Genomic DNA, 15,028 nt, shown 5'->3' with positions numbered 1-15,028 from the left:
ATTTAGGCTAATTCAATTGCTTTAGAATCCATTTGACAAGCCAAACTATTTTTCTCTACTTTCATCACAACAGTATCGGTGAATAATTCACTTACATTGCCTTGTGGGTTATCACAGTTGTATCCTGAACTTCCAATAATTGTCTTCTCTCCATCAAAGTCCACACAGGCAGGCTCAATAGTTTAGAACACCCTTTGACAAGACAAATCATTCTCCTTATCCCTATCACACTATTAATCTCCCTTTAACATATCAACCATTAAGGCAATATACTCTCACAACAGCTAACTTTACAATTTCCAACTTTTCGCTGTCTGCACTTTTCTTTCATTTGATGTTGTTTTGTCCCCGCTCCCACTCGTTTTGTCGCCACTATTTATATGTTTATCACTGAGGCCTCTAGAAAATTCTATAGTCTCAACATCAATGAATTGCAAACCCAATGTACGACAGCCTCGACATCTATGAATTACAAACACAATGTATGACTCTTACTGAGTTACATAACCAAATTTGTCATAACTATCACCTTTAAAATAATTCTCTTGTTATGAAAAAAATAAACAATCTTGAAATATTAACTCCCAAAATAAATTAAATAATAATGCCTACACTAAACAGTCTTGTATATCCAACATGTCCCTACTCTGCACCTGTTGTAGAGATAGGTTTTTCAGCAACACTGCTTCAGCAGTATTTGTACATTTTCTTTTCCAGACCATTCTGTACTTGACGAAAAAAAAAATAGCACAAGGGACGAGGAGAAGCTGATTAACCACATAATAATGGAGTCTCAGCCCCAATCCATGCAAGATAGGTGAGTGCCATTCCTACCCCCCATGACTCGATTGAAGACAACAAGGAGATGCAATACCAAAATTAAGAGCATAAAACTGGAAGACCTGATCCCAATGGATGGAATAGTGAAACCATCTGGGGGTTGGGGCGATCAAAATGCATCCAAAACATCTACCTTGGCTATCTACAGTTGAATGAAAAGAGCCACCAGAGAGAAAAGAAACTCACCATACAGAACCAAGGGATGAGAAAAAAACTGCTTAAAAGATAACAGGTTGATAGCCGAATGGCAGTCCCTGGTCTTCTTGGGGACCACAAAAAATGAGAGTAATAATCCTCTTGTTGGCATTCTTGGCCAAGAGATCTGAAACCATATCCTGAAAACATTAAAGATAAAGGGGATCAGAAGAAGGAGGAAAGAAAACTGAAAAGGGGGAAGATAAGTGGAGAGATAGGATGTGTGTGTGAGAACCTGAAGAAGTCATATGTGGGATGAAAATGTAGGCCGAAGGTTGGCGAAGAGAGACATAATAACCACCACAGGGGTTGAAGCAAAATCAAGGACAAAAATTGATTCATTTGAACATATCACCTTTTGCTACTGTTCCAGAGTTCAAAGTTTATGACAACTGTACCTTTGTATATTTGCCAGTATAATGACAGGTTTGTGTATAGCCATTCTATATTGGTTTTCAGCTCACACTATACATTGTAGTTCTTTGTTATAATGGTTTCATGCATATTATGCTGAATTCAAAAGTTTTTGGTTTCTGTTGTTGTTGTCTGGCCTCTTTGTTTCACAATGTGGCTTACTGTACAGCAGTCTCAACAGCACACCAAAGCTTTACTATCATTCTTGCTCTTTATATATCACCAGTCCTACTGAACTTTGGCTGTGGAAGCCCCTACTAGATAGATAGACCCTGTAACATGAAGACATAAAAGTTGTTCCTTGAAAACAGTGATGTTTGAAAATGAACAATATTGGAAATAGTAAGCCCTTTTGCACAAACACATCAGATACTGGATTTTCATGCTTAATGTGCAGGTTTGTTCATTTACATATATAAACTTTAAAAAGGAGTGCAAGTGCCTATTGAAACTAGCATGTGTTTCAATTTTTTGTCCAACCCGTGTTTACATGTAACAAATTGTTGACTTACGTTTTTATATTTTTCACATCTTGTAATGGAGTGTCCGTGAGTTTGTTGAGTTCTTTTAGTGATTTAGCTAGGTACAAGTTTTTAACTCCAGCACCTGGCATTTTGACCTAAAAAACAAAAACAAATTAAATTAAACCATTTCACAGTCAACCAGTCAAAATTATAAACAAACATTTTATTGAGATAAAATACATAAGTACATATGATGTATGTAACTACAATGTTTTGACCAGACGTTTTCATGATAACATTAAAATATGTATTGTCTACTACCATAAGAATTGTATTAAACAATTTTGGTGAAAGAATTCAGAATTCAAAATTCCATACTTTTAAAACTAAAACATATCAGCTCATGCACTTCACACATCATTTGCATGATTTTAGGGATAGTGTACATATGTATTCCATCTTCACAAATCAACTTATTTCTACTCATTTAGTATATGTTGGCAATTAGGAAGAATTTGCCCAAAATATGTTTGAAAATGTATTACTTAAAAATAATTATCTAATCAAACATTATCAAATGTAATGAAAAGATCCTGAAAGAATTTGCAAATAAACTATTATACGTACACACAAAGTCAGAACATGCTTAAATTGTGATTCCTCAGGTTTTCATTCTTGGTTCAGGTTCCACAAACAATTTTTATATTTCCACTGAGTTAAGCCTGCTACTCATAATATCCAAAATATTCATGGATCAAAAGATTATTCCATGACAAATTAGCAAAGGATGATGGATTAAAACTCTTCCTTCTCCAGCAATGTAATGGTAGATTGTAGGGAATTCACACTGTATTTGTCAATTGATTTGTAACAGAATGACTAATTTGTTGTAGCAAATCATTCTTTAATTATTTCCTATTAGAAATTCAATCTCGCACTTTATTTGTATATAATTTGTATTGTAAATAACTTTTGGATCATTAATTCTACATATTTCATCCAATAAAACACTAAATTAATTTTTTCCTCAGAAATTACAAAATATAATGTTTTTATTGGGATTGTTGTCACTTTTCCTGACTCAAAACAAAGCCATTAACAAAACAAAAACATAATTTCAAGTTGTATATTTGGAATTTAAGCAATCATACCATTGCTAATTGTTAACACACAACCAATTTCAAATACTTTAATAAGCACCATTTAATAAAACATTAAAAATGATATGATAGTGGTGAATTTCATAATGAGATTATACTTCAGATGACTGGTGAGCTTGATTGAACAATTTGATTCACTCTTACTCTTGATATGAGGCATGACATAGACTGTTAATACATTAATCTTGATGTTCTGTCCCGCTTCAAGATTTTTGTCTTCACACTGTAAACCAAGTGTTAGACTGGATCTCATTGAGGTGTTTAAGATTATTAAGGGAACTAATAGTATCGATGCATCATCTATTTTATGGTGAGAATAATAGGACAAGAGAAGGGGACAAAAATATACTTTTGGCAGAGTCATCTTTAGCTTAAACAGTTATATTTTTCTAACAGGATGGTTATCCCTTGGAATGTTTTACCATCAGATGTAGTAGATTCAGTAAATTTAAATAAGCTAACAGATGGCTCAATAAACATTTAAATGATTCAAATTCATGAGACAGTCTTGACAGAACAACAAAAAGCTCTACCCCATTTACACCCCCTGATGCAATTAAAAGAAAAGAAAGATATGATTTTTTCTTTGATAGATAGTTTAGGCAGAAAAGTAATATTTTGTTAACTGTAAAAAAAAAAATGAATGAGAACTGCCTATTACAGAAACACTTGTAGAAAATATATTGGAGACTAAAGCAGAAGACTTTCGAAGCATCTTCCTCTACACTTGATCTGCGTAAGTAGATTGTATGGTCACCAATATATTTTCTACAAGTGTTTCTCTTATAGGCAGTTCTCATTCATTTCACAGTCAACTCAAGATGATCTTAAAACTATACGCAGTATTCCATGCGAGGCCTACCAAGTGATTTGTATAGAGGTAATTTTTTTTTTTACTCCTAATCAAGCTGTCTATAAATACATTCTAAATCCTATTAGTAATATATGCAATACATCACTGACTCAATAGCTTGGGTGACTTGTATACACCATCATGCAAAGATATTTAACTCATTTACACAGTGTAAAGAGTTCCCACTTGTATAAAACATATGATCCAAATTATAATCCAAAAGCATTATTTTGAATTTACTAATTGATTCAGGTCATTTTGTAGCAACTCAAAATCCTTAGTACAGCTATACATACTCATGAGTTTTATGCCATCATGAAACCTTACTAAATTGCATAATATTTTCCTATCAATATTATTTATGCCAATAAGAAAAAGCAAAGGCCAAACAGTGACCTCTGAGACATGCCACAAGAAGTGAGGGGGTCTAGTTTAATTGGATTCCATTAAAGGAAACTTTTTGCATTATCTCATACAACCTTCCAAAAATCCAACTAACTAGTTTTCCCCACCCTTTATCAGTGTTATTTTCTTAACTAATCATATGTGTTGACCTTATAACAATCCTTTGGAAATATTTACATACATCAAGTCCACATACTTTCTATCATTAAAATAACAAGTAAGATCTTTAAAAAAAAATATATATATATACATATATCAGTTTAGCAAGGCAACATTTCCCTTTAAAGAATACATGTTGGTTCTCTCATATAGTTAATCAGATTCTCTAGAATTTTTCCAAAACAGAAGTAAGACTAACTGCTAAGTAATATCCACAGCAATTCTTATCATCCCTTTTTATAAACTGAAGATATGTCAACAATGCTTTGATCCTTAAGTATACACTCACTGTATACTAACCTTCCAATACCTAGTAACTGTCATTACTAAAATAATTCACCTGATAACAGTAGATACATATATATATATATATATGTGTGTATAACAATATAAATTTAAGGGACAAGAAGAGACCTACTGATCCAAGGAGACTGGCCCATCCACTTCAAAAACTCACATCCAGCTGCGATGTCTTGAATATTTATCGAGTCATCTCTTAAGTTCCCTTAAATTAAATTGACTGTATCCACCAATTCAGAAGGCAACCCAATCCAAAGGTCAACCTCTCTGTTAGTGTTAGAAAAGTAAAATCACCTAACTCTAAGCTGAAGATGACTGTTACTGTTACACTGCCAAACTTTTATATTTGTGTCCCCTTGTCCTACCACTCTCACCATTAAATATGAAAATTGATATACATTTTAAACTATATCCCAATTACATAAGATGCCAATATAGACAGGTAATACTAATAAGTTATCAAAAATATTAGTACTACTAACAGTTAACAATACTAACAGTAATACTATACCTTTTGAAATTATTTGTACAAAAACAAAAAGGCCTATCTCAAATTCAATAATACATGTATTAAAAAATATTTACTGTTAACTTTTAACTTCTGCGCAACATTAACAACAGTAAGTCCTAATTAAGCAATTTATTAAGTTGAAAATTAATAACATTAGGCCATTCAGTCTTGGTAGTAAACAGATGTTCCCTCTAGTGGCTATTATAGGCGTAACAACATTAACAAAATCATTTAATTTTTCAAGTTTAAAGATAAATAATTTGTACCTATTCAAAATATATTTTGCAATCGTGTTAAAAACATTTATTGTTGTAACGTATTTTATTGTTGGGCGGGTTGTTTTAAATTATCTGCTAAAAATAATCCGAAATCCATTCAACTTAACTGTAGTAAATTAGTTTATTTCTTCCTTAACGTTTGTTACAATAGAAGCTAGTTTCACTTTTAGTTGTAAGCTTAAATGCACAAATGACGCTTCATAAAAAAATTCCGAGATTTATGATACGCATGCCTAACTCAACAAATAAACTTCTTTACATTTACAGAGAGAATTTCATTGCTAATTGATCGAATAACTGAATAAACTCGATAAAACTCACTTCTTATACTGAACTGTGAATAAATTTTCTGAACTAAATGAATAACTCACTGAATACTCCTTGACTGCTCTTTAATTACTCACTACACATCCCTAACATCATATTTATAATGTACCCATGTCTCTAGACATTAGATGACTCTTCTCTGTTATTATATCATAATGGTTTGCAATTCTCTCTAGCAAACAGCTACATTATAATTTTGAGATGTACTGCTTACATCACTGCTCCTTTCCTGTATTGTGAAGTTGTTTGAACAATCTTAATATACTTGTTTAAAAGTGCACTATATTGTCCATTCACCAAGTTTTTGTCTGTTTTCTCTCTATGGTATGCAAAAAGGATGGTCTCTTCTTCTTCATCGTCACTGGTTGTCCTGTCTTGACGATCCGCTGGAAGTGGTTTCGACAGAGCTCTAGGTTCTTCCGCAGGTTGAATTTCCAATGGAAACTTCTTCATTGGAGTTTCTCTGTAACAACATGGTTTCATTAAGCGAAAATCTTGCCTTACAAATATTTTGACATTCTTTGGAAAGGTTACTGCGTATGTAGATGATGGTAAGGGTATAGATTTGGTGTATCTGGATTTTCAGAAAGCATTTGACAAGGTGCCATATAAAAGGCTTGTAAAAAACTACTCTCTATATATATATATAAATATATATAGTTGTGGGGGGATAAGTTAGCTAATTGGATAGAAGAGGGGGCTGGATGGAAGAAAGCACAGGGGTTGTTATAAACGGAGTTCAGTCAAACTAGATTAATGTTACAAGTGGAATACCCTACAACTCAGTCTTAGGACCTTTGCCTTTTTTTATATTAATGGCATAGGTGAAAGAATGGTCAATAAATTACTTAAATTTACAGATCATATTAAGGTCTTGGGTGTTGCTAGCTAATGAAGAGGATGCTGCTGCTTTACAAAATGATTTAGATCATTTAGTGAGTTGGCAAATATAAGGCAAATGGATCTTAATTATAATAAATGCAAGATAATGCATGTGGATTATCATAATTTGAATTATAAGTATAATTTGGATGGGAATAACCCTAACAGTGTCACGAAAGAAAGAAGTATTGGTATAATGGTTTATTAGTCTCTCAAATAATCAAAACAGTGTGCTTTTGCTAGAGGTAGGGCAAATAGGATTTTAGGTTATATTTACAGAAATACCAAATACACGTCTAAATATATTATAATTTCATTGTATAGGTCATTGGTTAGGCCACATTTGGAGTATTGTGTTCGGTCTTGGGCTCCATACCTTAGAAAGGACATTGAATTGTTAAAAAGGGTTCAGAGGAAGGTTATTAGAATGATGCCTGTAATGGAGGATTTGTCGCATGAGGGGAGATTAAGATCTTTGAAATTGTTTTATCTTGAAAAAAGAAGAGTTAGAGAGGATCTGAATGAGGTGTTTAAAACTGTAAAAGGAATTGATAGTGTTAATGAATCATCTTTTTTCATACTTAACGGCGAGAATAGTAGATTGTTGATGTTGTTTGTTATTAAGCACAAAGCTACACAAAGGGCTATCTGTGCTCTACCCACCACGGGTATAGAAACCCGGTTTCTAGCAGTATACTTCCGCAGACATGCTGCTGTGCCATTGGGGGGCGAGAATAGCAGGACTAAGGGACACAAATATAAATTTGGGCAAGGTAGGAGTCATCTTCAGCTAAGACAGTTATATTTTTCTAACATGGTTGTTTGCCTTTGGAATGGGTTGCCTTCGGATGTTGTGGAGGCAGTAAACTTAAGGAAGTTTAAGAGAAAGCTTGATAACTATATGAATGATAAGGGCTGGCTTTTAATTATTATTATTTATTAATTTATAAGAGTTTGGTTTAGAGGGTGTGACAGCCGAGATAGACGAATAGGTCCCGTATTGTCCCTAAACATTATGTTATATTATATATCGATCTGTTTTATTTTATTTTAATTTTATATTACAACGCATTATATAGAGTTCCAGAAGCACTACTAAACATTTTTTTTTTTACTTCATGTGAGGCGAATACATAGGAAGCTCACACTCCCTGTTCTTTCGCGATGTTTCTATAACCTTTTTACACAGTACAAGCTATGGCGTACAAAGCTTGCGCATGCTCTATAGGGAAAGAAGCATTTACGGAGTTCTAGAAATTTCAGTGGGATAACGAAATTCGCAAGTAGGAAATGCGTTTGTTCAGTTGAACCAAGGCTGAGTGAGAAACTGGTGCTTTGGTTGAGAACTACTGAAATAGTAATTTATTGACTGGGAAGAAACTTAAGTATTTTATTAATTTAAAGATATAACTGGAGACCCAAGTATAGATTTTTATATTCACCGTAGAATAATATAAATAATTTTGGGTAAGTTATTTAAATGCAGTACAAACTAAATAATATTGGATGATTAGGAATAGAATTAGAATATATTCGTAACTTCAACTAAAAATTTAACTTTTAGATTTTTAAGCTTATACGTCAAATTTTATCTAAGACTTAGTACTGCTACTAGTCTTACTCTTACAAAGATTTGATAAGACGATAAAACTAGGTAAGAAATTGAAATTCGAATTTAACTGTGCTAATGTTTTGTACTGGACCAGTTTTTCATTTGGATGCCTCTTCTCTCGTCTTTGCACTGTAAAATGTAAATGCAAAAAATAATAATAAAAAACAACACCAAACAAACATTGAAACAAACAAAAATACATTAATATAAAAATTGTATCTTTCAGTGTGTTGACTTTGTGATCTTCTAACTTATGTGTTCATTCAAGCTGTTAGTATATTGATATGGTCTTTGCATATTCAAATTTAATAAAAACTACTGTTTTTAATAGATGTATTGAATTTAAGATTATTTATCATGCATATGTTTAGGGCACTAGTATGTACAGCTTCAAAATAATTTTATTTAGAAAAAATAAATGAAGCCTAATTGTTTTCTGGTATGTTCTTCATGACCTAGCTATATTAATACAAATTTCCAGTGTAAATGGAAGAAGCACCAAGTCACAGTGAATGTGGTGTTTTTACATTGATAGTTGTAATTCAGTACTAGTAGTAATGTAAAGATTTTACATAAACACTGTTGAATTTTTTTATGTTTTGATTTTGGTTGGTAGATTTCTGTTATGAATAAATGAGTCCAGATAGTACCAGAAGGATTTGTATTTTGAACTTTCATAAAACCTTTGATAAGGTGTTACACTTGACTTACAAATAAATTGATTGAGTATTAACTATATGGAAGAATTAAAATAGTGGTAAAAAGTCTTGCTTGGTGGCCGAATGGTGGTCATAAATGTCATTTTTCTGTTTGGGTGAAGCTGATCAGTAAGGCTTTTTAGTGTTTGTGTAGAGACCCTTTTGGTTTATCATTTTGGATAGATTCTTGGATGGTGATAAGTTTTCTCTGATGATACTGAGGTTCCAGTCTTTCTGGGCACAAACATGAAAAATTGGTTAGAGTCTGATTGAGAAACGTAAGGTTATGTACTTGGAAAATGGTAATTTTGAAAAAAAAAAAATGTATGTGAAGAACATGGGTATTGTACATGGATAGCAAGGAACTGTTTAATTAAATAATTTCCTGCATAACCACCCATCCTGTGAGAAAAATAATTTACATTCAATTTTCAGTAAATACTTGTATTAAATGTAATACCATTATTTGGAAATGTTCAACATTTCTGATGCAGTACTGGAAGTTTTGTTTTAAATTTATTTAGTGTTATAAAATGTCTAATGCTAAAGTTATGTTTTTTTCAATTTCTTATGAGCTAGTTTTCCATTGAAGATAGTAATATGATCTTAATTTTCTTGACTAAAACTTCAGGTAAATCAGAATGGTGAAGGAGACAGGCTATTATGACATTTTGGGAGTGAGTCCTAATTGTAGTGATAGTGATTTGAAAAGAGCTTACAGAAAGTTGGCTTTAAAATATCATCCTGACAAGAATCCTTCAGAAGGAGAAAAGGTAAGATGTTCCGAGGAAAATTTTATCTTCCCATTTTATTATTACAAGTTTTCTTAACAACGTGCAATGATAATACATGTAGCAATTCATAACATATGGACAACAAGGGACCACTTGGGCCTTCATGGCTGTCCTTGTACACTCATCTTTAACAAAAGTAAAAGTTTAAACCCACCTTATAATTCAGGTAATTGATTCCAGTTTTGTGAAGTGCTGGCCCTCCACTTTTGGCGGTAGCATTTCATCCCATACGACAATTATTCATTTAGTAAAAGTGTTTATAGTGTTATCAGAATACAGCATAAAGAAATTGGGTGCCTCTATCCTATTGATCCTTTGGATAATCTTGTAAACTTTAATAAAATAATATTTTCTAAAGAAAAAAATAAGTTATAGATCTTATCCTATCCATAAGATTAATTTATTCAACCCAAGAGTCATTGTAGTAATCCTATTCTGAATCCTTTCTAATAGGTAGAGCTTGGTAATTAGTGGTATTTGGTCAGTAGTTAATAAAGAGAAAAGATTGGCAGTGGGTAACTGCCAGGCAGTTGCCTTCCCTTTTGTCAACAGTTCAATATTTGTGACAATGGCAGATAAATAATATCAACAGCTTTACAATAACAAAGAAAGGGCAAGGAAGTTTGGTAGCAATATATTTTGATTACTTGATCATTTTCATAAAAATTAACATAACCAGAATTTGATTGAGTGTTGGAATAATTGAAAACGGTAATAATTAGAAACCCTAATTTTGATTAATGGAACAGTTTGATCTGGGCAATGAACTCGATTAATTGGAATCATTAATTAAATCAGTGTTCCAAATACAAAATTATTTGGAAGCGCTTGCAGCTGGGACTTGTTAGTACAGCCAATATCATGCAACTGGTCATGTCCAGTGAAGTATTACTGTTTGATTTTATTTTAGGTTGTGAAAGTATATATATATATATATTTAACCATTCTACAACCCTTACCTTGTAAACTTCTAAAGCACTAATCTTTTTTTACAAACTGTCCATAAATAATTATTGAACAATTTTATTTCCAGTGTAATGGAGGCTAGAACCTAAGGTTTGTATGCTGTCAGTGATCTCATTAGTACACCTCAATATGGACACTGTACATGACTTGAACAATGTCCAGTCCAGCATCTCCAGAGTAATATAGTGATAAAATTACATAGTGCGACACAAGTTTTTGCAAAAAATGTTTTAATGAAAATAAAAAATTTATTTCAAAATTAATAAATTTGGTAAGGTCTCCTTTTCATGATAAATTATGACTACAGAGAGCATATTGAATTTGGTTACTATTTTCCATTGTAACGTAGGTTTAAATCTGGTGCAACTGTTACTCTCCATTGTATATTTCCCATGTTAAATAGTCATCTTTTAATTTTATTTTTTAACAGTTCAAACAAATTTCCCAAGCTTATGAAGTACTTTCCAACCCAGAAAAAAGGAAAATCTATGATGCAGGTGGTGAAGATGCCATCAAAGAAGGAGGTGGAAGTGGTCATGGATTTTCTTCACCCATGGACATATTTGATATGTTCTTTGGAATGGGTGGTGGTGGTGGAAGGAGAGAACGTCGTGGTAAAGATGTTGTTCATCAGTTAGGAGTTACCCTTGAAGAACTTTACAACGGAGCAACAAGGAAATTAGCTCTACAGAAAAATGTCATCTGTGATAAGTGTGAAGGTACATTTTTTTCTTTTTAAACTTATAGAATATACATCCTTAACATTTGATATTTTATGTAGAGAAACAAAAATATGTTTCTGAAACTACTGCACCCTCTCAATCCTAGTCTGCCCGCTAAGCATTGGTAAAAAAAAAATTTTGCTACAGCACACTAGTCTTTATACCTTATCAGGTTTGTATCATTTCAGAACATGTGCTGATCACGTGACTACTCTCCACCAATCATACTGCGCCATTTATACTATTCTAGAACAATCCTCATTTTCAAGAATTGGCAGGCATGAACCACAAACACCGGCATCTCAGTGGGGATGAAAGGTGAGAAGTGGGTGAGAGGAGGTGGGTACCTATCAGAAATACATTTTCAAGAGTAAGAAAATGTTGACTGTCTGCTTATCCAGGCAAGATAGCATAATTTTCCTAAAATTAAACTCTTATTTGAAGTGTACTGTAGGAACCTTTAATGGTTGATTTGTACTAACTAATCCCATAACAGTGTAGAAGAAATTGTTACACTGTACGAATGAGTAAGGTCTGTACATATACATTGTGATGTTCAGGTACAAATTCAAACTTTTTATCATTTGTTGTAATTATAATAAATTGCGTAATACACAAGCAACCATCTAGTTAATGAAATAAAAAATATTGTGTATAGTTCATTTTTTATAATGAATGTGCATATATCTGTTAGCAGATAAATTTCTTGCTTCCAATTGAACTGTGTATTTATCTGTCACTAACATAAAATCAGAGACTCCTACATAGTATTGCTTAAAGTTAAAGCAGGTTTATACTAATTGTCAGCTCTATAAGCTAATTATATCACTTCATTTGTCAATGTGTAGGCAGTGATGTTTATTGACTTGATGAAACATGTTAACAGCAATTAAAGAACTTAATGGGATTTTATAAAGTATGTAAAAATGTTTTTATTAAATATTAATCGCAAATGAATCTTTCACTGATTAGTTTACATTTTATTCAGATCTCTAATTTCTACAACTTATGTTAATTAAGTAATTTTCATCTCAGTTGTTAGAATCAATTTTTAGTTACCAGAAGTAATTATTTAGGTAATTAAATCTTGTTTATTTTCAAAATTTGTTGTTTGTTATAAACTGGTTTGTTAATAACTGTAATTATGTTTAATATTATTTCTTTTATCACTGATATAATAGTTATGTCAGAGAGAAAAGGAATTATGATTTATTAGTAGTAATAAATGCATTATGGCCCAGTGTGTGTGTGTGTGTGTGTGAGTGAGAGAGTGTTAAGATTGAATTGTGAAGTGTTCATAAACGTCTCTGGTCATTTGTTAATTTCCCGTATAATTTCTTTTGGATAAAACTTTAGTGATGCAAGTCCTTTCTTAAATAAAACTAGTTTATTCTTTCTCAATACAACTTTGCAATACACTTAATTTCCACAGTTACTTTAACTTCAACACACGCTATAATTCACAACGATTCACGCACTTTACTTACGGTCACTACTGCGCTTGACTCAGTTGTCCGTCTCTATCTCTGCCTGTCTGCAATTCAATTTCCTATTAATTGTTTCGCTTTATCTGGCACTCTTATATATAGGAATAGAGGGCGTCTAGCAAATACTGGATTATTCGTGATGTTCCCTAATCCTTCTAGATACTCATTACGTGTTACCAGCGTCACGTGACTTCTGCTGTCGTAACAATAATAAACATGATACTTGTAGGTGAAAATCATCTGTAATTTGCCACCTGTTCATGGTAAAGTAGAAGTAATGTTTAATATGAGAGACTGCTGGATTGGTCTGTCGATAATTGCAAACATGCTTTGTAAACACACCAAATTGTTATTTAAAAAAATTATAATATTGGAGGTGTTCCGGTAAAACAGGTGCAGTTTTATGTAACTTACAAAGTTATTATTGTACAAAAAACATTCAGAAGAAGAACATTTTGTAAAGTTAATGAATATCTTAAAAGCATATGACACATCGATATAGCTTTTGCAAAGGTAAACAAAATGTGACTTTTTTTTTTATTATTCTCTTGTTTCAGTTAAGCTGAATACATATTTTCTAGTTTTAACTGGTTGGTCAGTTTTTTAATAATGTATATTGAATACCAAAACCTCAGTTTGTTAAATATACAATGAATTATAACTATATATTTGTGAAAATTGAGTGTAAATTATATCAAGATTCTTTTTAAAATCTGTGTAAAAGGCACATTTTCCAGTGTGTTCTTTTAGTTTTGTGTTAACGTAAACTTCAAGTAGGTTCATCATTGATGTTCAGTTTTCAGGTAATCTACAAGAACATTACTTTTCCTTCAAGAAAGTGATATGTTTTTCAATTTAAAAGTGTAATACATGTTCATTAACTGTGTATACCAACCATGCATATTATGAACTGTGTAACTAACTACGGCCTCTTTCATGAGAAAAATACGTAGTACGTGAGTATAAAGTGATGCATTATGACAGAGAAATAGCATGAAAACATTTACTCTTTAATGTTACTCAGAATTATGTTAGTAGAATTATCAGTTTTTGTTAAAACTATAGAAAAGACAGGCTACAGGCTTTACACCAGACGAAGTTAATGTATGTTCTCCCTCCTACACTTTTGTATCCAATAATTTCTAATTTCCATTGCCTCTGAAACATTTTCAAATTGATTTTATTGCTTTTGGCTGCCATTTTCAGTGTTTGCTTAGGAAACGATCATCACAGCACATTAAAACCTATTGCTATGCTGTTCACATTTTGGCTTTCCTCAGGAGTGTTTAAAATTATAATGCGAAGTGTAACTGAATGTGGCCTTTAACATGCGATCTTGCATATCAAAACAAAACGTTATACAATACTTCATTTTCTTGTGAAAGACAAAACTCAAATGGCCAAAAATATTTATTATATTAATCTCAGACTGGTTTTTAATGATTACGAAGAAAAAAAAATATGCATTGTTATACACTTTAGTTATATGACACAAAAAAATCTTAAAAACACGTGTTGCAAAAGTCTTCACCCCCCTAACATGATTATGCAGCTAATATTTAGTTGAAGCTCATTTGGCAGCAATAACAGGTGAAAGTCATTTTGGATAACTCTCCACTAGCTTTGCACAGTATACTGGAGATATTTTTTGCCCACTCCTGCTTGCAGATATCCTTCAGTTCTTGTAAGTTGAAGGATGTCTTCAATGCACAGCAGTTTTCACGTCTCTCCACAGATTTTCAAGTGGATTTAGGTCTGTGTTTTGGTTTGGCCAGTCAAGGACTTTAATTTTGTTTCTCTGAAACCATTCTTGGGTTGCCTTTGGTATGTGTTTGGGATCATTGTCCTGTTGAAATGTAAACCTTCGACTGAGTTTTAGTTTTTCAGCTGACTTCTTTAGGTTTTCCTGCAATACCTTTGTATATTTTGCACTCTCCATGATCCCTTAAATGTGTACAAGT

General features: G+C 32.3%; 2 protein-coding genes across 2 annotated transcripts in view; one reads left to right on the top strand and one right to left on the bottom strand.

The window, feature by feature from the left end:
• The window catches only part of LOC106460942 (ubiquitin carboxyl-terminal hydrolase 8-like), a 71,501-nt gene extending 65,999 nt beyond the window's left edge, over positions 1-5,502 (bottom strand). Inside the window, exons 1-2 of the mRNA XM_013920697.2 lie at positions 5,302-5,502; positions 1,962-2,068 (exon numbers count right to left, since the gene is read on the bottom strand). Coding sequence (XP_013776151.2) covers positions 1,962-2,062 — 101 coding nt within the window. The 5' untranslated portion in view covers positions 2,063-2,068; positions 5,302-5,502. The remainder of the gene's footprint in view (positions 1-1,961; positions 2,069-5,301) is intronic.
• A 2,549-nt stretch (positions 5,503-8,051) lies between these two features.
• The window catches only part of LOC106460941 (dnaJ homolog subfamily A member 1-like), a 14,892-nt gene continuing 7,915 nt past the window's right edge, over positions 8,052-15,028 (top strand). Inside the window, exons 1-3 of the mRNA XM_013920695.2 lie at positions 8,052-8,255; positions 9,730-9,871; positions 11,289-11,577. Of these exons, the coding sequence (XP_013776149.1) occupies positions 9,740-9,871; positions 11,289-11,577 (421 nt within the window). The 5' untranslated portion in view covers positions 8,052-8,255; positions 9,730-9,739. The remainder of the gene's footprint in view (positions 8,256-9,729; positions 9,872-11,288; positions 11,578-15,028) is intronic.

This window comes from Limulus polyphemus, unplaced genomic scaffold (genome assembly GCF_000517525.1).
Source record: "Limulus polyphemus unplaced genomic scaffold, Limulus_polyphemus-2.1.2 Scaffold866, whole genome shotgun sequence".
Classification (NCBI taxonomy): domain Eukaryota; kingdom Metazoa; phylum Arthropoda; class Merostomata; order Xiphosura; family Limulidae; genus Limulus; species Limulus polyphemus.
Note: the sequence above shows the minus strand (reverse complement) of the source record. Positions and strands in the feature narration are given on the sequence as shown.